The 25,619-nt window shown below is 54.8% G+C and overlaps 1 protein-coding gene across 1 annotated transcript; it reads left to right on the forward strand.

Moving 5' to 3' along the window:
- Nucleotides 1-2,639: 2,639 nt before the first annotated feature.
- ADA2 (adenosine deaminase 2) lies at nucleotides 2,640-25,391 on the forward strand (the record flags this gene model as incomplete). Its single annotated transcript, XM_082849480.1, has 9 exons — nucleotides 2,640-2,850; nucleotides 4,620-4,845; nucleotides 5,963-6,173; nucleotides 19,209-19,336; nucleotides 20,677-20,767; nucleotides 22,014-22,122; nucleotides 24,228-24,385; nucleotides 24,890-25,092; nucleotides 25,292-25,391. Exons 1-9 carry the CDS (start codon nucleotides 2,643-2,645, stop codon nucleotides 25,389-25,391), a joined length of 1,434 nt encoding a protein of 477 aa, XP_082705606.1. The 5' UTR covers nucleotides 2,640-2,642.
- Nucleotides 25,392-25,619: the final 228 nt, after the last annotated feature.

Consider the following 25,619-nt stretch of genomic DNA (forward strand, 5'->3'; position numbering starts at 1 on the left):
CTGCGCTTTGAGGAGGGGAACACATCCCAAAGTTCACGAGCGGGTCTGAGTGCCTCACAGTGGTCCGTGTGGTCCAGAATTATGTTCCGGGTCATACAGGCACAGTGCACCGCGACTCACACCCCAGACAAATGAGCATAACCCACCTGCACACAGACTCACGCACACACACAGACACACGTGTGCGTATAACCCCCAGAAACGCACATGCACACACGTGGATGCTCACACACACGTAGAAACATGCGCACGCGGGCGGCCCTCCCTCCCTGGGCTGCAGGGAAGTGAAACCCCTTGGGGAAGTGAAACGGTCGGGAGCCTGGGCTTCCAACGGGCCACTGGGGGGACAGAGTCCACGGTCACGGTCGCTGAAGCTGCCCCGAGGTAACTGGGGTCTCCTGGGTGGGGTCCGGGGACCAAGGCATGTAGGTGGCTGGTGGCACTGCTGACTCACCTGGGCGGGGGCCCTGCCCGCGGGGTGAGTCCCGGGAGTGGGGTGGGGGCAGGGCAGCCTGGCTGCACCACCTGCTGCAGCCCAGGGACGTGACTCAGGCTCACGGCACCGATCCTTTCTTCTGAGCCTGCAAACAAGCTATTTTTGTAGAGCTTTTATGCGCCTTCTTTTTTTTTTTAGAAATTTATTTAGTTTTTATTTTATTTATTTTTGGCTGTGTAGGGTCTTCGTTGCTGCACACGGGCTTTTCTTTAGTTGCGGCGAGCAGGGGCTACTCTTTGTTGTGGTGCGCGGGCTTCTCATTGAGGTGGCTTCTCTTGTTGCGGAGCACGGGCTCTAGGCACACGGGCTTCAGTAGTTGTGGCGCGCGGGTTCAGTAGTTGTGGTTCACGGGCTCTAGAGTGCAGGCTCAGTAGTTGTGGTGCGCGGGCTTAGTTGCTCCGCGGCATGTGGGATCTTCGGGGACCAGGGCTAGAACCCATGTCCCCTGTGTTGGCAGGCGGACCCTTAACTCCTGTGCCACCAGGGAAGCCCCTATGCGCCTTCTTCTAAAAGGGAGGGAGGACATGAAGTGGCCGTGTGGACGGGATGACCCCTCCTCCTGCGCAGCCGGCTGCTCCTGACCTGCGCTTCGGTCTGGACACACTTCGGTCTGGCCGGCGGGGAGGAGCCCCCAGGTGCTGGGCACACAGATGCTCTGGGGTCCTTGGAGAGGACCGAGTGGGAGGTTTGGGGGTGGTGGCCCTTGTTAAATGTCATGGGGAGAGGGGACAAGGGGCGGGGCCCTTGGTGGAGGATGTTGGGGGGCTGGATGGCTCCGTGATGGGGATGGCACAAACCTCACTGTCCTTCTGCCTGGAGATTTCAGCTTTGGCAAACACTGTCAACCGAGGAGAGATTTTAGGACCTGATGAAGTGGCAGGGATTCTCCGAAAGCCCAGCTCTCGGATTCGGGGTCCAGCCCTGCCACGCTGCCGTCCCAGTGGATGACCATCTGGTTCCTTCTGAAAATCTCCCCCTGCGTTTCCCCCTGCGTCTCCCCTGCGGTCTGGTATAATCATTGAATAAATACCTAGAATAATTGAGAGCCATCCCTGGAAAGAACCTTGGACGATGTGTTCTCCATCTTTGTTGTATTGCTGTACCTCTATTTACTTAACATTTTTCTTTACATTAACTGCTTTAAGTTTTTTATTCCACCTGAACAGGGATGACACGTGTATCACACTTTGAGAACCACTGATGTCATCCAATTCACCCTTTTCTGCAAGTGAGGAAACAGACCCACAATCATGAAATGATTTGCCCAAAGTCTCACCAAGACGTGCTAATTTGGGGCTGGGCCTGGGGTCTCCCCATTTACAGTTTTGATTCTTTCTGGTGGAAAGCGTCATACTCTCATGTGTGCAGAAACAATTCCTAAATGTGGTTCCAGTAGTCAGCCCAGGTCAGGGTTCGCCCGCAGACCCAACTGGGGCAGTTCCTTCCTTCTTCCCTCAAATCCCCGCTCACTGGAGACCTGGGTCAGCTGCTCTCTGGAAGCTCCTGGAATCTTTGATGCTAATATTCTGAAATGGCAGGAACACATGTCGCTGTTGAGTGACTGTGCTGGGTGCCTGCTGGGTGTCTTGCCAACCTGGGGTGGGGGGGCAGGTCTTCAGTATATTAACTACGGTTCTTCTGGGCTTTCTTTCGTTTCCTGTGCTAGTTCCTCCTCTGTGTTATTTTTTAAGTTCCTTTGTCATGCTGGGGCCTTTCTTCATAAGCCTCGTGGTCCTCTGCTCTCCGGCTGTATTTAAAAGCGAAACACTAAATCGATTTCAGTGTTTCCCTGTGCATGTCAGCAGGGCTCGCGGGGAGGTCTGGGAGGCCTCGTGAGGAACTTTTATGTGGGGAACCCCCCGTGTCTGTACCCAGAGGTCTCTTCTCTGGGATCTCAGAGAAGCAGAAGCGTCGTGTACGTGCTGCCTCCTGGTCGTCTGAGTGTAGGATGGGAGGAGGGCGGTCCAGCTTCAACACTGAAATCTTCGGCCTCCCCCTTCCCAAGTCTCCAGCAGAGCGACTTCCTCTTCCAGGCACCCCAATGTCCGTGTCAGGGCGGCCAGCCCTGCCCGCGCTGCTGCTGGCCGTGGCCATGTCTTCTTTCTGCTTGGCCGCATCCGGAGACGAAGCACGAAACCGGCTGTTGATGAGAGAGAAGATGATGCGTATTGGGGGGCAGCTGGTGCTGAAGCAGGAGGAGGAGCTGGCCAACCAGAGGCTCGGGGCCCTCAAGGAGGCTGAGATGCAGGAGGCCCTGAGGGCGGGGAGCATCCCGGCCAGCATGCACTTCTTCCAAGCCAAGAGCCTCATTGAGCAAAGTGCAGTGTTCCACATCCTGAAGAAGATGCCGAAAGGTAGGGGTCAGAGGGGACGGTTCTGGGGTCCTGGGGACATCGGAGGGACTAAATTGGAGCCGGTGGGTCTTGTTTGGAGTGGAGCTCAGACTCCACTGGGGCCCTGAGTCCTAGTCCTTGCTGGTGGACTCGGGGCGGGGGCTCCACGTGGCTGCCGTCCACCCTGAAACCAAAACCCTGGCTCCGAGGGGACTCGGCCTCAGACAGGCTCCGAGGGGACCGGGCATCCCTGGCGGGGCTGGAAGTTGTCCCCTGTAAGAACCCTATCCCTCCCTGCATACGTTCTTCTAGCCTTTCCGGGGGCTAGGTTACTGAAGAGGATGCGTCCTGGATAAACAACGCATTTCTAGTACTTCGTTGCTACTGTCCACTGGAAAAAAATGCACAGCATGAGAGCTGGGAGGTCAGTTTTAATTGGGGCAAAATGAGGACTATAGCCCGGGAGACAGCATTTCAGATAGCTCTGGGAAACTGCTCCAGAGAGGTAGGGGGAAGGTCAGTACCTACGTGATTTTGGTGAAGGGCGAGTACATGCAATGAAGCACATGTTGTTTTGGGGTTTTTTGGTTGGTTTTTTTTTTGCGGTACGCGGGCCTCTCACTGCTGTGGCCTCTCCCGTTGCGGAGCACAGGCTCCAGGCATGCAGGCTCAGCGGCCATGGCTCACGGGCCCAGCCGCTCCGCGGCATGTGGGATCCTCCCGGACCGGGGCACGAACCTGTGTCCCCTGCATCGGCAGGCGGACACTCAACCACTGCACCACCAGGGAAGCCCGAAGCACATGTTTCTTGCAGGCGGTTTCTGCTAGTCACCAAGAGCAGACGTCACCAAGAAGGATCTTAGTGTTTTTGTAAATATGAAGAGTTAGTTTTTCCCAGAGCACAGAGGGCCTCATTTCAGCTCTCCACCCTGCACTCCTTTCAGGGGGTGTTGAAGGTCAGCAGCTGCAGCGGCTCATGATTTAATCCTCATAGAGGTAGATGGCAAGGGCCAATCTGCAGGTGACGCTACTGTATACATGCATCGCCGTGAACAGTAGAACAATCATGGTCCTGAGCACGTAGCTTGCAGCTGCAAGCTTTCTATACTTTTTTTTTAGTATCACAGAGATTAAAAAATGTAAAGACTGTGAGGTTGGTAAAGCAGCCTCCCTGTTTAGAGAAGGGACACGCCAGAGCTCGCACAGCGGGACACCCGCCAAGGGGCCAGTGTCCAGGCCAGGTGCTCAGACGCAGCCAGAGGGCAGAGGGGGTGAACCCTGAGCCTCGAGTCGGTGTAAGGTCTGAAGGAGGCCAGAAGCCGCAGGGCTCGGTGGGAAGCAGGAGGTGGGCAGGCCGCATGTGGGGTGACGCGGAACAGGATGGGGGACTCAGGGACCCTGGGCCAACAGGCTGGCGTGGGCGGGCGGGGGCAGTCTTCCCACGCCCCTCATGCTGCGCTGGGCCCGGAGGACTCATCTGGGGGTCAGGCTCCCCATGGGAGCTGGAAGCCAATAGATGGAGGCCAGCCTTCTGATTGCAAACCCGCCTGCAGCCTCTTGGATGAGACCCCCCAGGGCTCCTGCTGGTAAGGGACGTGGTCAAGGAGCCAGGAGGCCGGGCCACCCCGGGACGAGGCTGCCACAGACGGAAAGGGCCCCGTGTCCCCAGGAACGTGGCCCCCTAGAAAGCCGCGCCCCTCTCATCCGCCCCTGCTGGGCTCTCGGCCCCGAGCCCCGGGGTCCGGCCCCCCGCTGCCCTCGCCTCACCCCACCCGCCCCTCTCCCTGCAGGGGCTGCCTTACACGTCCACGACTTCAGCATCGTCAGCGTGGACTGGCTGGTGAGAAACGTCACCTACAGGCCCCACTGCTATTTCTGCCTCACCCCGAGGGGGACCCCGCAGTTCAGATTTGCTCGCTCGACTCCCCCGACCCTGAACACAACAGAATGTCCCGCGTGGGTTTTGCTGGAGAAGTTTCGAAAGGGGCTGCCGAACATCACCGAGTTTGACCACAGGTGGGTGGTGGTTCGGGAAGAGCCCGTCTCGCACCTGCGCAGGTGGGCTGGGCGTGTGCGCTGTCCCCGTGGGACAGACCCTTCTAGAAACAGCTGGCGTTAAAGAAGTCAGGAGGCTTTTTCTCTTAACTTTATGGGATCCTTTGCTTCACCAAGCAGTCAACACCTTCCCCACCCGCAGCAAGTTCCTGGTACGTTTAAAACCTGATTCGACCAGTGGCACTGCTGCCGCGCCGAACAGGATTTGTCTGGACCCTCAGGAAGGCCGGAGACAAGGGGATTCCCAGCTTCTGGAGCCAAGAGGCCCAGGATGGATGAAACAGCCTGAAAGCACGATGGCCAGCTTCCTAACAGACTTGTATACAAACATTATAATAACTATTCCAATCGTAGAACCATCTACAGAGGGCTTTCTTGAGGTATTTCCTTGATGAGTAAGAAAATGCAGCCCAGCCTGCATTTTAAGGAGGTTGCCCAAGGCCACACAGCTGGTAAACGGCTAATCAGGGAAGTAACCTGGGTCCTGTACTGCCAAGTCCACAACTATTTCCATCGGACCTCGGGCTTGAGTTTGCTGGGGCTGCCACAATGGAATACCACAGACGGGGTGGCTTAAAGAATACCAATGTATCTTCTCACAGTTCTGGAAGCTGGAAGTCCAAGATCAAGGTGTGGGCAGGTTTCTCCAAGGCCTCTCTCCTGGGCTGGGAGACGGCCGCCTTCTCACTGTGCGTGCATCCCTGGGGTCTCAGACACCGGCCCTACTGGGTCAGGGCTCCACCCTTACGACCTCATTTAACCTTAGTTACCTTCTGAAAGTCCTCATCTCACATTAGGAATTAGGGTTTCAGCATCTGAATTTTGGGGACACGATTCAGTGCATTGCACCCTCCAAGGACAGCTTGGTCTGAGATGTCCGTTCGGTGGGGTCAGCCTGGCTAAGAGGCCAAGGGGGACAGCAGAGCCTGGCTGGTGGGAGCATCCTGCCAGGTGTCTCCTGGGGAGCACTTGGAGGTCCCAGGGCAGGAGGCCTCCATCAGGGAGCCTGGGCAGGAGTCCTACAGGCCGGGGTTGACGGCCTGCCGCAAGCCCCTGCCTACCCTTTGTGTCCTGACAGCCTGCTGAGGAATCTCACTCTGGTGACCCAGAACCCCCAGGCGACTTATGCAAACCAAGACGCGGTCTGGGCCAAGTTCGAGACCATCTTCTTCGCGATCGCGGGCCTCGTGAGCTACGCCCCGGTGTTCCGAGACTACATCTCCCAGGGCCTGGAGGAGTTCTACCAGGACAATGTGCTGTACCTGGAGCTCAGAGCCATGCTGTACCCGGTGAGTCCGTCTCTGCTCAGGCTGGACTCTCTGCTCTCACTCTGTAGGGCTTCACGGGCTCCCCACCCTGGTGCTGCATAGGACCGAGGGCCGGCTTCACCCCCAAGGGGCCTGGTGCCTTGCCGGGGGCCATGTGCGCAAGAAGCCCTGGGCGGGGCTGCAAACCTGGGCGCGTGCCCTCACTGCCCGCCACCCCCTTCCCTCGCGATCCCCCGGCCCAGCTCCCCGGCGGGGCTGCAAACCTGGGCGCGTGCCCTCACTGCCCGCCACCCCCTTCCCTCGCGATCCCCCGGCCCAGCTCCCCGGCGGGGCTGCAAACCTGGGCGCGTGCCCTCACTGCCCGCCACCCCCTTCCCTCGCGATCCCCCGGCCCAGCTCCCCGGCGGGGCTGCAAAACTGGGCGCGTGCCCTCACTGCCCGCCACCCCCTTCCCTCGCGATCCCCCGGCCCAGCTCCCCGGCGGGGCTGCAAACCTGGGCGCGTGCCCTCACTGCCCGCCACCTCCTTCCCTCGTGATCCCCCGGCCCAGCTCCCCCGAGACGCACGGGGCGTGCTGATGCCTGGGCACCTGCCCTGGACTCTGGGCAGCGCCTCGGGCCCAGACCATCCTTGACCGTCTCCTTTCCTATCCAAATGCGCGACTGTGAGTCCCACGGGATGATGCCCTTGGTGCAAGGCCCGCTGAGCCTTTCATCTGGTAAATGGGTCTAGCTGCAGGTAGAGTGAGGTCTGGTGAGTTCCTGGGGGCCCTCTCTGTGGAGCACGGGGTCTTCTATGGGCAACAGAGACATTTGATTTGACTTTGAGGAAGAAAGGTCAAAGAGAAAAAAAAAGAAAAGATTGAGAAGAGTCCAAAAGTATCCCAAAGTGTCAAGACATTAACAAATCGCTCGTAGGACCTTGCATGTTGGCCAGAAGCAAAGGGTGATGGGGTCTCAGGTACCTGAGACGGACCGACCTCAGCTTTGCAGACCTGAGCTCGGGGAGGCAGCGGGGTGGCTGGGGCTCCAGGCTGGGGAGGCGTCCCACAAGGAGCCCGGGCAGGTCAAGTGCTGCGAGCGAGGACCCCTCTGGTGGGCATGGAAGAGGACTTTCCTGAGGACTTTTGCGGGGAGGTGGGGATTGGGGGTTGAGGGAGTAGCCGAGGTACTGGAAGGCTCTTCCAATACCTTCAGGGGGCTCACAAGAGTGTGTGCATTGCGCTGTAGGGGAGCACGCTCGCCCCCAAAAGTGTCACTTTGGCATGTGGATTATTTCGAGCTGAAACAATCAGGCCCAGAAGACTCAGGAAGAGCCTTTGACCTTCCCCCTAAGTGACTAAAAGACCTAAAGGGCCTGTTCTCAGCATAGAGCCGCACCAGAGCCTCTGCAGAGAATACGGCCGGGTGTGGTCGGGGGACCCCTCAGGGCCTGGACACCAGAGTCCACTCTGTCCCGCTGTCCCTGCTGGCCCAGCAAACATGTGTTTACCAAACACTTGCTTTTTATCACCCTGTGAATTGCCTTCCTCGCCTTTGAAGTCCCAAACCCCTACCCCCAACATCCTCTTTTGTCTTGAGCTGAAGATGGTATTTAAGGTGAGGGCTTCAGCCATTTGGGTGAGCGGCTCAGTCTTCCTGGGTCTCTCCCACGTAGAGCTGTTGTTAAACTTTTGCTAGATTTTCTCCTGTTAATCTGTCTCATGTCAGTGTAATTCTCAGACCAGCCAGAACCTCGAAGGGTAGATGGAAATGTCTCCCCCTACACCCCGACAGTTGGCCAGCTGGCCTAGGCAGCTGGATTCAACTTTACTGGCTGGACACCCCTGGCCCCAGGCTCCTGCATCTCGGAGATCCTGGCAGAAGGTGAGAATCCTTACCCTGTCAGTTTGCTGGATCTCCGCCTGCAGGGGCTTTTGGAAACAGGAGTGGAAAGAGTCCTTTTTCTCTTTTCTAAAATCAGATTAGCAGGAGAAAATATTTGTGGAGCTAGTTCTCGGGCCTTAGGGCCTCTGGGTCAGTGAATTTGGAAGAGAGCTCTGGGCTTGTGAATCCTTTTCCTCCCAGAGATGGTCGCTGTTTTTCTGTGTTTCTGTCTTTTGTTTCACAAGGAGGAAAACCATTGGTCTGATTGGTTTTCCTTTTTTCTTGTTCTCTGTCTTGAGAGTTTGGCTTCAGCACCAGTGAGAAAACTTGGCTGGTCCTGCCGTCTGGAAGGCGCAGGCACCAGGGCATTGGGTGGCCAGCCGGATGGACTGGGATTCCTAGCTGTCACCTCTGGTCGGAAGCACAGGTCACACCTGGGCTTGCAACCAGCGTCCTTGTCCAACGGTGCCAGCTCCCGGGGTTTGTCACAAGGGGTCTCCGTCCCCAAGGGGCCTCTGTCATCTCAACCTTCACGCCGCCTTTGCTTCCTTAGACCATCCTTGGGGGCGAACTTTCTGGACCTTGTGAGGCTGTGTCCTTTGCACTCTCCTGGGACACCTCTTTTGTTCATGGTTAAGCCACGGAAAGCCGTATGGTGTGCGTCGGTATTACGATCTTACTGTCGATGGCCAGAGGATGGATACTTTGAACTGGAAAAACTTCTAAATTGGTAGATCTTTTAGAGACCTCTCCTTGTAAACACCTGTTTTATTGGTACCAATGTTAAGACCAAAAGGTTACCTTAACTCAAATGAACAAAATGGTTTGGGAAGCCGTATGGAATTCAGTGTCCTAGCTTCGCCTCATGGGTCTTACAGATGCTAATAAAAACGGTCCATTAATTAACAAGGGAGTGAGAAGAAGGGTGAAGTCGGGACTCTTTCCAACAAGGTAGACATTTGTAAAGGGTTATTAAGGGGAGAGTCACAGGACTGGTCCCAGCAGTGTGGGAATCTATAGATGGTTATTAAGTAATGGGATGAAGGGCTTCCCTGGCGGCGCAGTGGTTGAGAGTCCGCCTGCCGATGCAGGGGACACGGGTTTGTGCCCCGGTCCGGGAGAATCCCACATGCCGCAGAGCGGCTGGGCCCGTGAGCCATGGCCGCTGGGCCTGCGTGTCTGGAGCCTGTGCTCCACAAAAAAAAAACAAATGGGATGAATACAATGGACATTGATGGGATTAAAACAAAGGTTTTGATAACAGCACTACCTAAGGCTGGGTTGGCCAAAGGGACCCCCCGCCAGCACCCCCCAATACGAAAGGGCCCCAAACAAGTCCTCTCTCTTTCCCCCAGTTTGGAGAAGTTTAAAGGCCAGGATGCAAAGCTGACACCTAATAAGCCGACCTGCAATCCCGAGGGCAACAGTCAGGCTGATTAACCAAGTTAAAGATTGACAGGAGGGCCTGGGTCCCTGGGGTGGACTCCGCACTGGGGACCCAAGGCCTTTGACAAAGGAGGGTGGAGGGAACTTCCCCTGACCCCTCGAAGCGGGAGCCCCAGGAGCTGTGGCACCAAAACCGCTCGTGGAGCCGAGTTGTGGTGTGAGGGTGGACTAGGTTTATAAAGCTTGGAATGTTTGAGGAGTGTTTGATGGGAAGAGATGTGATGTCCAGCTGAGAGCACTTCCCCGACAGTATCCAAACTGGTCTGTCCATTCATCCAAATTATTGAGGGTGCCAAGGCCTTGCCACACTCAGTAATTTGAACTGACTTCAAGGGTGGCACTATTTTGGTTTTGTTACCATATTCCATGGTCTTTATTGGCTCAGAAATTTTACTGTTTGTACACCCAGAAGCAAAAGGGCTCCAGAGGACTGACACACATTGACCAAAGTCATAAGAGACAGATGTATACACAAGAAAGTCAGAATGCAGTTTTCAGAGAAAATTATCAATCAGGCCAGTCACGTATGCTTTCCCATCAGTAAATTCTCTCTTGAAGACAAATTTTTTTTAATTGAAATATAATTGATTTACAATGTTGTGCCAGTCTCTGCTGTACAGCAAAGTGACCCTGTTTTACACATATATACATTCTTTTTTTTTTTTTTTGAGTATAACTGCTTTGCAATGTTGTGTTAGTTTCTGCCGCACAGTGACGTACATCAGCCATACACATACACGCATCCCGTCCCTCTTGGACCTCCCCACTACCCCCCCCCACCTGACTAGGCCATCACAGAGCACCAAGCTGAGCTCCCCGTGCTAAGCAAGTTCCCTTTAGCTATCTATTTTACACATGGTAGTGTACTTATGTACATTCTTTTTTTAATACTCTTTTCCATTATGGTTTATCCCAGGAGACTGGATATAGTTCCCTGTGCTATACAGTAGGACCTTGTTGTCTATCCATTCTAAATGTAATAGTTTGCATCTCCCAGTGCAACCCCAAACTTCCCGTCCATCCCTCTGCCCCACCCCACCATGGCAACCACAAGTCTGTTCTCTATGTCTGTGAGTCTGTTTCTGTTCTGTAGATAAATTCATTTGTCATATTTTAGATTCCACATATAAGTGATATCATATGGTATTTGTCTTTCTCTTTCTGACTTACTTCACTTAGTGTGATGATCTCTAGTTGCATCCATGTTGCTGCAAATGGCATTATTTCGTTCTTTTTATGACTCATATTCCACTGTATATATGCACCACATCTTTATCCATTCATCTGTTGATGGACATGTAGGTTATTTCCACGTTTTGGCTATTGTGAATAGTGCTGCTATGCCCGTAGGGGTGCATGCATCTTTTTGAATTATAGTTTTGTCCGGGTATATGCCCAGGAGTGGGATTGCTGGGTCATATGGTAGCTCTATTTTTAGTTTTCTGAGGAACCTCTATACTGTTCTCCATAGTGGCTGCACCAACATACATTCCCACCAACAGTGGAGGAGGTCCCCTTTTCTCCACACCCTCTGCAGCATTTGTTATTTGTAGACTTTTTAATATTACCATTCTGACTGGTGTGAGGTGGTACCTCACGGTAGTTTTGATTTGCATTTCTCTAATAATTAGTGACGTTGAGCATCTCTTCATGTGCCTACTGGCCATCTGTATGTCTTCTTTGGAGAAATGTCTATTTAAATCTTCTGCCCATTTTTCGATTGGGTTGTTTGTTTTTTTGTTGTTGAACTGTATGAGCTGTTTGTATACTTCGGAGATTAAGCCTTTGTCAGTTGCATCATTTGCAAATATTTTCTCCTATTCCGTAGGTTGTCTTTTTGTTTTTTTATGGTTTCCTTGGCTGTGCAAAAGCTTATTAAGTTTGATTAGGTCCCATTTGTTTATTTTTGTTTTTATTTCTATTGCCTCGGGGTGAAGGCAAATCTTAACTTCTCCTGAAGCCAAACTATCTGATATTTTTGCATTCGGAGGCTAATTTTTAAATCCTGGGTGGGATCCCTAAACTGACTCTATTGCCCTAGTTTGACTTGAAGGGTTCGGGGACCCTGTCGTGGAGGCTGCGCCAGCCCTGAGAACCCGTCCTTCCCGTCCTGAGTCAGTGCCCCCTTCCCCCACTTCCAGGTCTCTACTCTCCTGTGTATCCTGGATGACCCCCTTTTCCTGGGATATGTTCACACCTCCCTGAGGTCGGCCCAGGTGAGGGTGTGCATCTCCACCGGGATCCGGTGATTGTTTGCCGGTTTCACTCTGAGCACAGACCTGCAGACCTATTTCTGATTCTTGGGAAGTGGGAGTGGGCCTGACCTCAGCCCCCAGGAGAGTCTTCATCAGCCTTGTGAGTAGTCAATAAGTCCTGGGTACAAACGATCCTTTCAAAAGAAAAGAGAGGGTCCAGTCCCCCTTCTACTAAGAGAAGAATTTTGGAAAGAGATGAGCTGGCCCTGGACTAACCCGTGTAGGGCGGAGGACAGTGCACCTCCCAGAGCCATTAGTCCCCTGTTTGGCCTGAAATCCCTTCCTTCGCCCAGCCTGGGCCCCGCCCCCTAAGCCCATCCTCCTCCGGAGTCTGGTTTAAGCCCTGCCTCCACCACACACCCCCACCTTCCTGGGACTGGCTTCCTCTCCTGGAATCCCCGTGTGTATGTCAGCCCCGGTTTCCCAGTGAGGGAAATGACTGTGAGTCATTTCAGACCCGGCAGAGTCCTCCGGAGGCTCCAGGGGTGATAATCACGCTTAGGGGGGGTAGGTGTGCATGGGACTGAGTTGGAGGTGCTCTTTGGACCCTGACCTCCCAGGGTCCCAGACCTTGGGTCTCGGGTTGGGCTAGGGAGCTGCCGAGGTAACTAGCCAAACGCCCGCCCCCCGCGCCCCTTGGTTCCCCTGCAGATGGTCTGACCCAGGCCACACTTCAAGACCTTCTGAAAGCACTTTATCTGCATGGTCTCCTCTGAGCCTCACCACCTGCGCTTTGCAGATGTGGAAACTGAGGCTCAGAAGGGTGCAAGAGCCTGACCCAGGCCATGTGGGCAGTAAGTAGGGATGGGCCAGGGGCCGGGTGCTGGGCTTTGAGAAACCCTGTGGGGCTACACGCATCTCAAAAGGAGCTCCCCGATGGGCTTCCGGCCTGGGGGTGTCGCTTCCTGTGGGCACATCCTGGCAGCTTTCGCAGAGTGGGGAGTGGGAGGGAGGCCTCCCCTTGGGGAGGGGACTTGGGCTCCTTAGGGGGAAGGGGAGAGGAGGGAGAGGTGCCGAGCGAGGGTCTGAGCCCCTGGGGAGGTATTTGGGGAAGCTGCAAGGAATTGGGCCTTGCTTCCAACCCCCCGCCCCCCTTCCCACGCCCCTTGGGGACACGTGGCTCTGGGGTCTGCCCTGGGGACCTGCCCAGCCAGCCTCTCTCCCCACCTCCTCCGGCACCCAGCCAGGGCTCCCTGAAGGTGGAGGGCGGCTGGGATGTGGGCTGGGGCGAAGACTGAGGGGGATGGGATTTGCTGTTTGCTCTGGTCTGACCCTGGAACAAAGGGCCCTTGCAGTCCGGAGTCTTTGCCTAACGCCCCCTTAGCCAGAGTAGGGGAGCCATCAACACATTAACAACTAAAAACGTCTGCCCTGGAATTCTTTTCTGAGCCCCCTGCCTCCCCCTCCTTGCCTGTGGGGCTAATTCAGGGCCTGGGATGCTGTTGATGGACTATGCCACTGCCCAGCCTCCTATTGTGTCACTAATGCTCCATCACAAAGGCCACTCACCCGTAGCAACAGTTGCTAGGCGGGTCTGAGCTCCTGGGCCCCATCCCCGCCCCCTCGGCCGGAATCGGAGACTCAGACTGGGTCGGGCCAGCCTTCCGAGAGGAGCTCCCAGGGGATTATGCACAGGCGCTAGCTCAGCTGGCATTTACCCGTGGGCGGTCTCGGGGTGGGGGGGGACACGTCGGGGGCGAGGGAGCTCAGGATGGTCGTTCGCGGACGGCTTCCTGGATGCTGTCACTTGTGCAACCAGCGGTCCCACTGCTCCCCCTACCCACTCCCAGGGTTTTGTCCTGGGTTCTTAGCAGAATCCTTCATTAGAAACTCCACCTGGCTTTTTGCTCTAGTGACCCGTGTTTCACGTCGTTGGTGTTGCTCTGCGGAATCCCGATGGCCGCGCTTCCCTACTACGTTGCGCTGTGATCGCGCTCTAAACAAGGCTGTGAAATCGACGAAAACGGTAGCTCTCCAGCCTAGAGGTACATTATTACATGAGAATCACCTGGGCGAGTTTAAAAAACCAGGTTCTACCCCCAGAATTTAATTAATCCGGGGTGGGATCCAGGCATTTTCTCCTCACTAGGTGGTTGGAGACTTTGAGACAGCGCCCCTCCACCGCGATGCCGCCGACCCCCAGCCCCCCACTCCAGCCAGGGAGCCTCAAAATCCTCATCTGTAAAATAAGACCTACCTAACAGTGCAGTTTTTAGGATTAAATGAGATTGATGGAAAGCTCTCGGCATATGCCTGGCACGTAGCAGAAGCTCAGTTCATGCTTTTTAAGTGAATCCGGCTCTAGAAGTGGAAGCTGGTTGCATTCGGAAGTAGAGCTTCTGAGTCCCAGTTTCTGGTCTGACACAAGCTAATTGTGTGACCTTAAGCAACGCTGCCCCCACATTTCCTTTCTGTTCCTTCAGCTTCAAATTCTTTAATTCCATAATATCATAGACGACGGGAATTTGTAATCTTGTACTAGTTTAGGAAAGTAGTATGTAGTTTGAATAACTTCCCCACAAATGTGCACCGCCTCAAGTAAACTGCAGGATTTGAGATAATCTAAATTGGGTCCAGTGTGTTTTTAATCCAAGGGGGCTTATTATAGAGACATAGCCGCTTCTGTACCCCTGAGCCTTAGATGAATGACAGACCCCTTCTTGTACTTACAGGTTGTCACATTCTTAGATGGTCACTCATCTTCCTATAGGACAACTGCAGATTTGAGTTGTTTTTCTGCATCTGGCCATAGGTTGCTGGTAACAACACGGTATCACTAGTTACCATTTCTTTTTTAAAAATTTTATTAGGGTAGAGTGGCTTTACAACGTTGTGTTACTTTCTGCTGTTTAATGGAGTGAATCAGCTATAGGTATACACATATCCCCTCCCCCTTGGATCTCCCTCCCGCGCCCCCCATCCCACCCATCTAGGTCCCCACAGAGCACTGAGCTGAGCTCCCTGTGCTATGCAGCAGGTTCCCACTAGCTATCTTTTTTACAGGTGGTGGTGTATTTATGTCAAACCTAATCTCCCAGTTCATCCCACATCCCTTCCCCCACTTTGTTCACATGTCCATTCTCTACGTCTCCATGTCTATTCCCGCCCTGCAGATAGGTTCATCTGTACCATTTTTCTAGATTCCACATATATGTGTTAATATACTAGTTTTTCTCCTTCTGACTTAACTTCACTCTGTATGACAGACTCTAGGTCCATCCATGTCTCTACAAATGACCCAATCTTGTTCCTTTTCATGGCTGAGTAATATTCCATTGTATATATGTACATGTACCACATCTTCTTTATCCATTCATCTGTTGACGGCCATTTAGGTTGCTTCCATGTCCTGGCTATTGTAAATAGAGCTGCAGTGAACACTGGTGTGCATGTATCTTTTCGAATTGTGGTTTTCTCAGGGTATATGCCCAGTTGTGGGAGTGCTGTGTTATTATGGAGAACAATATGGAGGTTCTTTTAAAAACTAAAAATAGGGACTTCCCTGGGGGTGCAGTGGTTAAGAATCCGCCTGCCTGTGCAGGGGACACAGGTTCGAGCCCTGGTCTGGGAAGATCCCATATGCTGCGGAGCAGCTAAGCCTGTGAGCCACAACTACTGAGCCCGAGTGCCACAACTACTGAAGCCCACGCACCTAGAGACTGTGCTCTGCAACAAGAGAAGCCACTGCAATGAGAAGCCCACACACTGCAACTAAGAGTAGCCTCTGCTCACTGCAACTAGAGAAAGCCCGCACACGGCAACGAAGACCCAACGCAGCCAAAAAGAAATAAGTAAATTTATTTTTAAAACCCCCTAAAAATAGAACTACTATATGACCTAGTTATCATTTCTGAGTGCTTTACAAATATTAACTGATTTGATCCTTGCAACAAGCCTCTGAGGTATGATTGGTTTGGAATATATTGTAGCTCACTGGAGCCTGAACCCAGAAGGCTGACCACAACCTCAAACCAGCTGAGAACTTTCCTCTGAGGCTTGGCTTCAGAGCCTGTTCTAACTGCACCAGTGCGGCTGTGAGGGGCTGCAGGTCTCACCCTGGAAAGGGTCTCCACTCCTGCAAGTGGGGGGCCCTTGCGCTTTCAGATTCCCATCTTGGTGCTCCCATCAAGGCTGCAGTTTCTTGGGCAGAGGCTGGAGGCCAGAGGGGCATGAGCTCGGGGCCTGGGCGGCCCCAGAGGAGACTTACTGGGGTGCCAGAAGACCAGGAAATACTCTGGATGCGGCTTCAGTGTCTGCCCTTGTGGCTCTCCGTGCCACGGGAACTAGCAGTGGGACCGCTGACAGAATCCATGAGTGCGAACCACCCTGAGTGCATTAGGCCTCCGTGGCACCTTTTGTGTAGCCATGCAGACTCGATTAACCTGCCAGGGATCTTCCTTTAGGCAGAATATCATGTGTTGATCTATATATTTAAGTTTCTTTCGTCTCCTGTGCCCCCCCCAACATCCGTCTATCCACCCATCCCCTAAAACGTGCTGCGTGGGGCTTACTTTTTTTTTTTTTGGCCGCAGTGTGCAGCAGGCAGGATTAGTTCCCCAACCAGGGATGGAGCCCACGCCTCCTGCAGTGGAAGCGCGGAGTCCTAACCACTGGACCGCGAGGAAAGACATAGCACTTTTTTTTTTTAATTGAACTATAGTTGGTTTACAATGTTGTATTAGTTTCAGATGTACAGCAAAGTGATTCAGTTACACACATATATGTGTATCTATTCTTTTTCAGATTCTTTTCCATTATAGGTTATTACAGGGTATTGACTATAGCTCCCTGCGCTGTACAGTAAGCCCTGTCTTAGTATTTTTAAAGCTGCAAGTAGGGATTTCCCTGGTGGTCCAGTCGCGCTTCCACTACAGGGGGTGCAATTTCGATCCTGGGTTGGGGAACTGAAAAAAAAAGAAAGAAAAAGGTGCAAGTAGACAGCACTCTTCTTAGGTTAAAGCTCGTTTCTGGAGCTCCTCCTCTGGTCCTAGGAGAGGAGGTGGGAAGGTCAAGCGACATGGACCCCGTTCTCAGGGATCTCCAACCCAGCTGGGGTGTCTGGACAGGTGACTTGTAATGACGGAGCAGTCAAGGCACGGGGCAGAATTCCGTCCTTCCCTTCTGCAAATCAGGTGGGTAATGCCAAGATGACGTCAGCTAATAATTTTGGGTTGAGTTAATACAATGGTTCTCAAACTTTTACTCACAAAATCTTTGAGGATCCTAAAGGGCTTTTGTTTATGTGGATTATATCTACTATATCCTGTATAATAGAACCAGTATTAGAAACTAAAACTGAGAAATTTTCAAAGCACAAGCCTACACAATTACACCATCTATTTTGTGTCAGAGCAATATTGCCATATGTGATGCAGCTTCTGGAAAATTCTGTACACTCAGAGAATTAGAGTGAAAAAGAAAACATCTCAACATTTTTATGAAGACAGTTTTGAATTTGTAGACTTTGCAAAAGTCTAGGGGACCCTCAGCGGCTCCCTGACTATCCTTTGAGAACTGCTGGAGTACAGCCTCAAAGATTTGAAGATTCTAACAGAATGCCTTGATCAGTAACAGGAAAAGCATTCTTTAAAAAATCCTTTGGGGACTTCCCTGGTGGTGCAGTGGTTAAGAATCCACCTGCCAATGCAGGGGACATGGGTTCGAGCCCTGGTCCGGGAAGATCCCACATGCCGTGGAGCAACTAAGCCCCTGCACCACAACTACTGAGCCTGCCCTCTAGAGGCTGCACCAGTGCAGCTGCGAGGGGCTGCAGGTCTAGTAGCTGCGAACCACAGCTACTGAGCCTGCGTGCCACAACTACTGAAGCCCACGCACCTAGAGCCCGTGCTCTGCAACAAGAGAAGCCACCGCAATGAGAAGCCCGCGCACCGCAACGAAGAGTAGCCCTCGCTCGCCACAACTAGAGAAAGCTCGCGCGCAGCAACGAAGACCCAACGCAGCCAAAAAAACCCCCACAAAACTTTGTAAGTAGGAAAGGAAGAAAGTAAGTTTCCTTTACCTTCTTACGTTCTGTTCTTGGGATGTGCAAATTAAACTGACAAAAGCAGGACTTCCCTGGTGGCGCAGTGGTTAAGAATCCACCTGCCAATGCAGAGGACACGGGTTCGAGCCCTGGTCCGGGAAGATCACACATACCGCGGAGCAACTAAGCCCGTGCACCACAACTACTGAGCCTGCGCTCTAGAGCCCACGAGCCACAACTACTGGGCCCGTGTGCCACAACTACTGAAGCCCGCGTGCCTAGAGCCTGTGCTCCATAAGAGAAGCCACCGCAATGAGAAGCCCGTGCACCACAACGAAGAGTAGCCCCCGCTCGCTGCAACTAAAGAAAGCTGGTGCGCAGCAACGAAGACCCAACACAGCCAAAAATAAATAAATAAATAAATCTATTTAAAAAAATAAAAAATAAAATAAACTGGCAAAAGCCACATTAACAGGAGAAAAGGCATAGAAATTTTATTTGATGTCAACGTTTAATTTTTACGTGCATGGAGACCTTCATAGAACAGAAGTGAAGACCCAAAGAAGTGGGTAGACCAGGTTCTTATATGCTACAGTATGTTAACAAATGGTGGGAAATTGTGGAAAAGCAATAAGACAAAGGAAAAGAGGTTTGGGCTTCCAGGTGCAGTAAATTGTGGGGAGGTAAGCGTATGGGGGAACTAATAGGAGACGGGTTATTCTAGTCAGGTTCGTCTGCTCAGATCCAGCTCGGAGCCCAGTTGAACTGGGCTGAAGGAGCCCAGTTTCTGTCTGCAGTGATAAGGGCTGTTCTCCCGGAATGGGAGCTGGAAGGGGGCGCCTTCACGGACAGAAATGTATGTCCTGCTCTGAGGCAGAAAGGAGGGCACAGAGCTCTGTCTGCTTCTGTGCTTCTTAATTGCCTTTAGCTCAGAATAATCCTTATGTAAAAGTGGGATCTTTGGGGGCAGCACATCTGATACCCCTCAGGACCCCCAGAGATGGACAAGCAAAAAGCCTGCTCTTCCCCACTGCATGTTTTCTTCTGTCTCACCTACTGTGCACCCCTGGTCTTCCCCCTCTGCCCCTGACCATTTCGCTCTTGGTGTCCCTAGTGGCTTGGCCACCTCAGGGGTCCCCTGCCTCGGTGTGGGAGAGTGGGGAGATGAAGTGGGTCCTTGGAACACCCTTTCTGGCTTGTGTCCTGTCGTCAGCTGGCCTGTTCCTCATTCGCTGCACAAATGCTTACTGAGCACCGACCATGTGCCAGGCACTGTTCTAGGTGCCAGGACCCAGCCTCGAACAAGAGGCAGACATCCCAGCCTCGTGGCACCAAAGAACATTATCCCATTCGGGGCTGGGACTTCTGATCAACCTCAGAGGCCGTCACAGGCACTGAACAAGGAAATCACAGAGTCCAACCTAGTTTTGGAGACTGTTGGCAGCTGGGACTGGAGATCTGCTCTGCTCACCTCTGACATCTGGTTGGGACCATGCTTCCCTCGCAGGTGTATGAACTGAACGGGACGGTCTACAGCCCAGAGTGGTCGGTGAGGTTGTACGAAGAAGTGGCTCGTAATTTTGCAAAAGAGCATCCTGGGTTTATCGGAATCAAACTCATTTACTCGGATCACAGGTGAGAGCGAGCACGGCTGAAGCTGAAGGACTAGGAGGAGACGGGGTGGGGGGGTTGGGGGAGTGGGGGGGTGGCGGGGGGAGGGGCGGGGAGGCTGGGGCCAGAGACCCCGGGGGACTCCACGTGCCATAGCGGGAGTGCAGAATCCACTCTGAAATCCTGACCAGGCTGGAATGAAGAGCTGTGGCAACTTTCCAGATCATTGCAGGCTGTGACCCACACCGGCCTGGGTCATCAGTTACGGGTTTAGTGTTTTTGCCTGAACGTTTTTTGCTTCAATCTGCGGCGAGGTTCTGCCTCACGGCAGCCACGTCTGTGCGGAGACCTCTGGGAGCCACGCACCCTTGCCCCAGGCAAGAGGAGGAGGCCTCCGCGGAACTCGGATTTCACCGAGGAAGGGTCTCCCTTTTGTCAGAAAGCAGCCGGTCTGGACAGTCGGCGCCGTGTCCAGCCGGAGGGTTTGGGGAGGGCAGACCCCGCCTGCTCAGTCCCCCGCCGGGGGAGGCGGAAGGGCAGTCAGGCCTCCCTGGAGCCCCCTCCCGTCCCGGTGAGACTTGGGGCCGCCGGCGCTGGTGGGCCAGGGTGGAGCTGGCAGTGGTGGATGGCAGAGGCTCCCGGGGGCCGGTGTCAGGAGCGCGGCCGCACGGCGTCCCCTTGGCGCTGGGGACGGAGGCAGCTGCTCCCGGTGCAGAGAGGGGACGGGCAGGTGTGGGGCTCACAGAGCCGGGGATGGAACAAGTGGGCCGATGCCTCGGCCCCATCATGGACTTGCGCCTTTTCTCTTTGTGCTTCCGTGGTGTCGCTCCCGCCTTTCCCCTGCCCTGGGCTGGAAGGGAGAGACGTGCAGGGGAGATGAGACACTTCGGTCGTGTGGTTTCTGCAGTGCCCGGGCCTTGCTGACGGAACCAGGGCCCAGGCCCAGCTGCCCTGGCAGGGACTGGGGGGCCTGTGGTGTTTCACAGGTGCCCAGGGAGCAGTGGGCTGGGCACCTCCAGGACCATCCTCTCAGGGATGCGGGGAGGTTTCGGGCATGGCCGCTTTGCTTCAGTCAAATGCAGACCAATAAAACTGCACTATTTGTTTTGACCCCGTGGGTCCCCGTCCCCACGCTTTCCAGAGCCTACGCTCTCTGGGCCCCGCCGGAGTCCTTGAAAGGATGGATTTGGGCAGAATTTCTCCGTGATGTGGCACCTGGGGGCACAACAGCCTGGATGGGGCGGGGTCGTGTGGGCAGGGCGGCTGGGTGCCCTGGACGAGGCCAGACTGGTCGTGAGGGGCGCTCACTACACCCACTGGCCCCGAGGAGCCTGCGCCCGTGCTTCTCTCCATCTCTCCCACAGGTCCAAAGATGCGTCCACCATCACGAAATCCATCCAGACAGCCATGGAGCTTCGAGCCAAGTTCCCCGGGATGGTGGCGGGGTTTGACCTGGTAATGGGCCCAGCCCAAAGCCCTCCGGGAAGAGCTGGGTGGCCGGCACCACTGAGACCCTCCCTCGGGGCCTGGGGGGGGAAGGGAGAGCAGAAAAGTTCAGAAAAAGGCTAGAAAGGGAAGCTCCAGAACAAGGAAGGGCCAGGATGAGGGGCTGCCCCCCACTCCCCGGCCTCTGCCCTGCTCTGGCCTCAGTGCCCACGACACATCGCTCTTCAAGCTGCAGCCCAGGGCTGGGGTGTCTGGAAGGAGACATGGGGCTGGGCCTGAGCGTACCGTCCAGGATCCAAAAGCGGCCCCGCCCCCTTCACCCCAGCTGTTTCCAAAGCCCCCTCACCCCCCTGCCCCACATAACAGGCCACACTTCCAGGTGACAACTCCGAAATCGCACTAAGAAGCTAAATTAATCTAACTGGCTAAAGGCACCCCGACCCCCTCTTCCAGAATCTGCACGTTTTACTCGAGACTGCGCTGAAGCCCCTACTTTCAGACCCACCAGGGCCCCGGGAGCGGATCTCAAGGAATTGTTTTCTTTGGACCAGGGTGTCCTCCTGGGGTCCTTGGGGGCTGCTCAAGGGATCCGACCTCTCCAACCCCTTTTCCCCTCTGTCTGCGGCGCCTCCCGACCGGTCCCTACAGGACTCAGGTGCACCAGTCCTTGAGGGAAGCCGGGCTGGTGTCGTTCAAAGGGTCGGCTGGGGTCTGCACTCCGTCCTGCTGTGCTGAGCACCCAGCTTGTGTTATCACAAGGGTGTCAGCGCCCCTCCCCGCCTTCTCTCCCAAGGCTCTCTCACTCCCGGCCCTGGGGGTGGGGCTCCCTTTGAAGAGCCAGACTTTGGTGCAATTGCGGTCGGGCTAATTAAGGCTGAGGGACTCTGCTGGGAGCTGCCAGGCCCGGGGAGCCCAGGGGTCGAAGGCCAGAATCCTCCCGACCCTGGTCTAGGGCTCAGGCTCTCCCGCGCTCTCTGTCTCTGTCTCTGTGCTCTCTGAGTCTCTCTCTCCTCCAACAAGGAGCTGGGGCTGGAGCGCAGGGCTGGGAAGGCTGTGTGCAGGACACCACGCAAAGGCTGGGAGGGTCGAGGTGCAGCCTCTGAATAAGGGGGGAGTTCTTTCGGGGCAACGCGCTCTTTCTTTCCCAGTCCTGCTACTGGTCCCTCTCAAAAGGCTGTGTGCCTGAGGCCTCAGCAGTGCTGGCAGGTACAGGGCTGCAGGGCACACCAGCAAAGCCCCCCACTCTGTCCTGCAGGTGGGGCGAGAGGACACGGGCCACTCCCTGTATGACTACAAGGAGGTTTTGATGATTCCAGCCTCGCGGGGCATTAAGCTGCCTTACTTCTTCCACGCCGGAGAGACAGGTGAGCCTGTGACCCCGTCGGGGACAGAGGGGGTGATGGGCAGGGGCCCTGGCCATCTCCGAGGGCACGGACGGGACACCGGGAAGTGGACCGACAGCCCCAAGGCGTCTGGCGGCACCTGTCCCTTTCACGTACATTATCACATCTGTCCTGAGAGCAACACCCGGAGAAGGAGGGACAGGGATACTGGGGCAGCTGCCCTTCACATGCGTTATTCACTGCTCTCAGCCGGTCCTGCCAGGAGGGCGCTTTTGCCCCCATTTACAGGTGAGGAGCCCAAGGCTCCAGCCAAACACAGTTACTGGTCCACGTGAGGAGCTGGGGACCTTTCTGATGATCTCCTTTTCATAAGGCGTGAACTGTGCTCACTGGTCATCGCTCAGCCTCCAGACATTCCAGACCTTAAATAAAACACGTCGACCCTCAGCAGAAGCAGCACCAGGTCACAGCTGTGACATCAGATCCCAGGGAAGATCTGGGGGACTTAGACCTGCTGCATCCCGACTGGCACCCCTCAGAGCACCTTGGGCTCCTGCCACCCAAGAAGCCCTAGGAGCCTAGGGCAGAGCCGTGGGAGCTGGGATTTCACAGCCAGGCTCAGAGCACCTTGGGCTCCTGCCACCCAAGAAGCCCTAGGAGCCAAGGGCAGAGCCGTGGGAGCTGGGATTTCACAGCCAGGCTTAAACCCTTGTGTCTCATCACCTCTCAGAGGAAGGCTCCTGTGCACTAATCTCTCAGTTATGTATTTATTTAGGCTGCCCCGGGTCTTAGATGTGGCACGCGAGCTCTTAGTTGCGACACGCGGACTCTTAGTTTTGCCGTGCGGCACGCGGGATCTAGCTCCCTGACCAGGGATCGTGGAGTCTTAACCACTGGACCACTAGGGAAGTCCCGCCAGGGAAATCCCGCGTTAATCTCTTTTTCCTGACATTATTTTCAAGTCCATTTAGATCCAAGCTGTTCTAGGAGATTTAAAGAATTGTTTGTGGGGGTGGGGAAGTGGAGATGGTGTGTGTGGGGGGGGCGTTAGCCTTGAAGACCACGTGGTTTGGTTGGGAAAATCATACTCACCTCTGTGAAATCATCTCAATTCCAAGACGCATGGTCCTAGGAGAGGATTTTGCCAGGACTTGGGTATTTAATACCTTTAGTTAAAAAGAAAAAAATCTTTGAAAAGAAGTAGTAGTTAGGAAACTAGTGAAAATCTACCTGAAGCACATGCCCTCACCAGCAATGGGAACACGTGGGTTTCATTCCCAGCAGAAAAGTGGAGTTTTCACATTTCCCATGTGAATCAGTCAGGATGCTTTTCCAGGCATGGGGCCCTCACACCTGGGTCTCACAATTAGGTCTTCTGTGATCTCCCGCAATAAGCAACCTCTGCTTTCTTTCTGGGTCCGGGATTCCACCCCACTTGGCCACAGATATGAAGTCACAACCAGGCGTGACCAGAGAGGAGCTGTTTCCTCCAGGGCACCTCCTTGTACCGGGGGGAAGCTGCAGGAGTCCTCACCCGCACCCTCCCTCCCCAGGCTGGCAGAGTCCGAACTGCCATTCTCACCTCCAGCGAGGCCCTGCCAGCGGGAAGCCGCCTCGGGGTGGCTGGTTCCTGCCGGCTGCTGCCATCTTGCCACGGGTTGTCCCAAGAGCTCTGTTACAGACAGAAATTAAAGTTCGTACAAATCATTAGAGTGACCGAGTCTGCAGCACATTGTTGTAGAGGATCCTACACATAAAGTTCCCAGAAAACAGCTCTGGAAACAAACATAAAATGGAAAGAAAGAATATGGACAGTGGGTCGGGTAGACCAAGGCTTGAAACCCAGTTTTGCTGCTTCCTACCTGAGGACCTTGCTTGAGTTTATAAAGCCTGTGTGGGTTTCAACTTCCTCAACTGTTACATACGCACATACATACGTACGTACCTATAGGCAGGCCGTACCTCTCTTCAGCATCGTCATAAGGAAAACGTGTGCGCGTGTGCGCTTTCGTGTTAATAATGGTCATTTCTCTTCCTTTTCCTGCTTGGGGAGTCTGGGCCTTTCACCTGCAGATTGTGTGTGGGTCCCATCCATCCTACTGAAGACCCACCCCCTTTATTCCTAGACTGGCAGGGTACTTCTGCAGACAGGAACGTTCTGGATGCCCTGATACTGAACGCGACCAGGATTGGCCATGGGTTTGCTTTGAGCAAACACCCGGCCGTCTGGGCTGAGGCTTGGAAGAAGGACATCCCCGTCGAAGTCTGTCCCATCTCCAACCAGGTACGCAGGCTCCCTGGGGCCAGTGGAGGGCACTCTCCTCCCCCAGCCACGGCCAACCTTTCTCCTGCATAATCTCTCCGTTAACTCCCTTGGTTTCTCTGTCCCTCCACTCTCTCACTCCCGGTCGTGAAGTTATGTAGGAATGGACTTTGCCTAAACCATTCATAGTGATGAGGGGCCCCAGTGGGGCGGGACTGCGGGTGAAGCTATGGACGAAGCTAAAGGGGCCCGGGACGGACACGCAGGGGGTAGCGTGGGGTCCCACTGCCGGGCAGCTGCCTGGGGCTTTGTGCTTAGGGCAGCTGCTGCGAGCAGGACCAAGAGAGATCAGATGTTTGTGGAGAAGACGAGGACTCGCGGGAGGACCGGCTCTTCCTGCGTCAGGACCGCCCACAGCCCCGATGCTCGGGACAGTGACGGGGACGGCAAGGCCCGGTTATACTCGCGGCCTCACCTTCCTCGTGACGGCTCTGCATGGATGCACGGTTGTCTCTGACTGCGCAGGTTCTGAAGCTGGTGTCTGACCTAAGAAACCACCCTGCAGCTGTGCTGATGGCCACCGGGTACCCCATGGTCATCAGCTCTGACGACCCCGCTACGTTTGGAGCCAAAGGCTTGTCCTATGATTTCTACGAGGCCTTCATGGGCATCGGGGGGATGACAGCCGACCTGAGGACCCTCAAACAGCTGGCCGTGAACTCCATCAGGTGAGCGTACCTGTTCTCCTCGGTCACCGCCTGTGTTGACCGCTCCGAGGTTTGGGCTGAGGCCCGGAGGTTTCCGTGCTCTTCTCCGCATCGTCTCCTATCCTGTGACTGCTCTCGGGCTGGGGACACGGTGCCCTGCCAGCATCCGAGGTCCCCTCCCGCCCCTCCCTAGGCTGACCCGGGCGCCCCTCCCCCGCAGGTACAGCGCCCTGTCGGAGCCGGAGAAGCAGGTTGCCATGGCAGCCTGGGAGGAGAGGTGGCAGGAGTTTGTGGCCCAGCTGGCAAGGGGCCCCGAGTGAGGGGACGGCCGTCTGTCACCCGCTGCCTCTGCTCCCCTCCGCCCCGGCCTCGCCTTCTCTCCGCCGGTCTGGAACCCAGGGAAGTCACCTCCGTCTCTTTACCAGAACCGACCTGCGAAGGCCACCCTCAGCCTCCGCCTTGCCCGAACTCTCAGAGCCCTCATCAGTGGACCCCACACACCTCGTGGAATGTCCTCCCTCGGCCTCGGTGACACAACCCCTCCGGGT

The sequence above is a fragment of the Leucopleurus acutus genome (assembly GCF_964270905.1).
Source record: "Leucopleurus acutus genome assembly, chromosome: 11".
NCBI classification, from domain to species: Eukaryota; Metazoa; Chordata; class Mammalia; order Artiodactyla; family Delphinidae; genus Leucopleurus; species Leucopleurus acutus.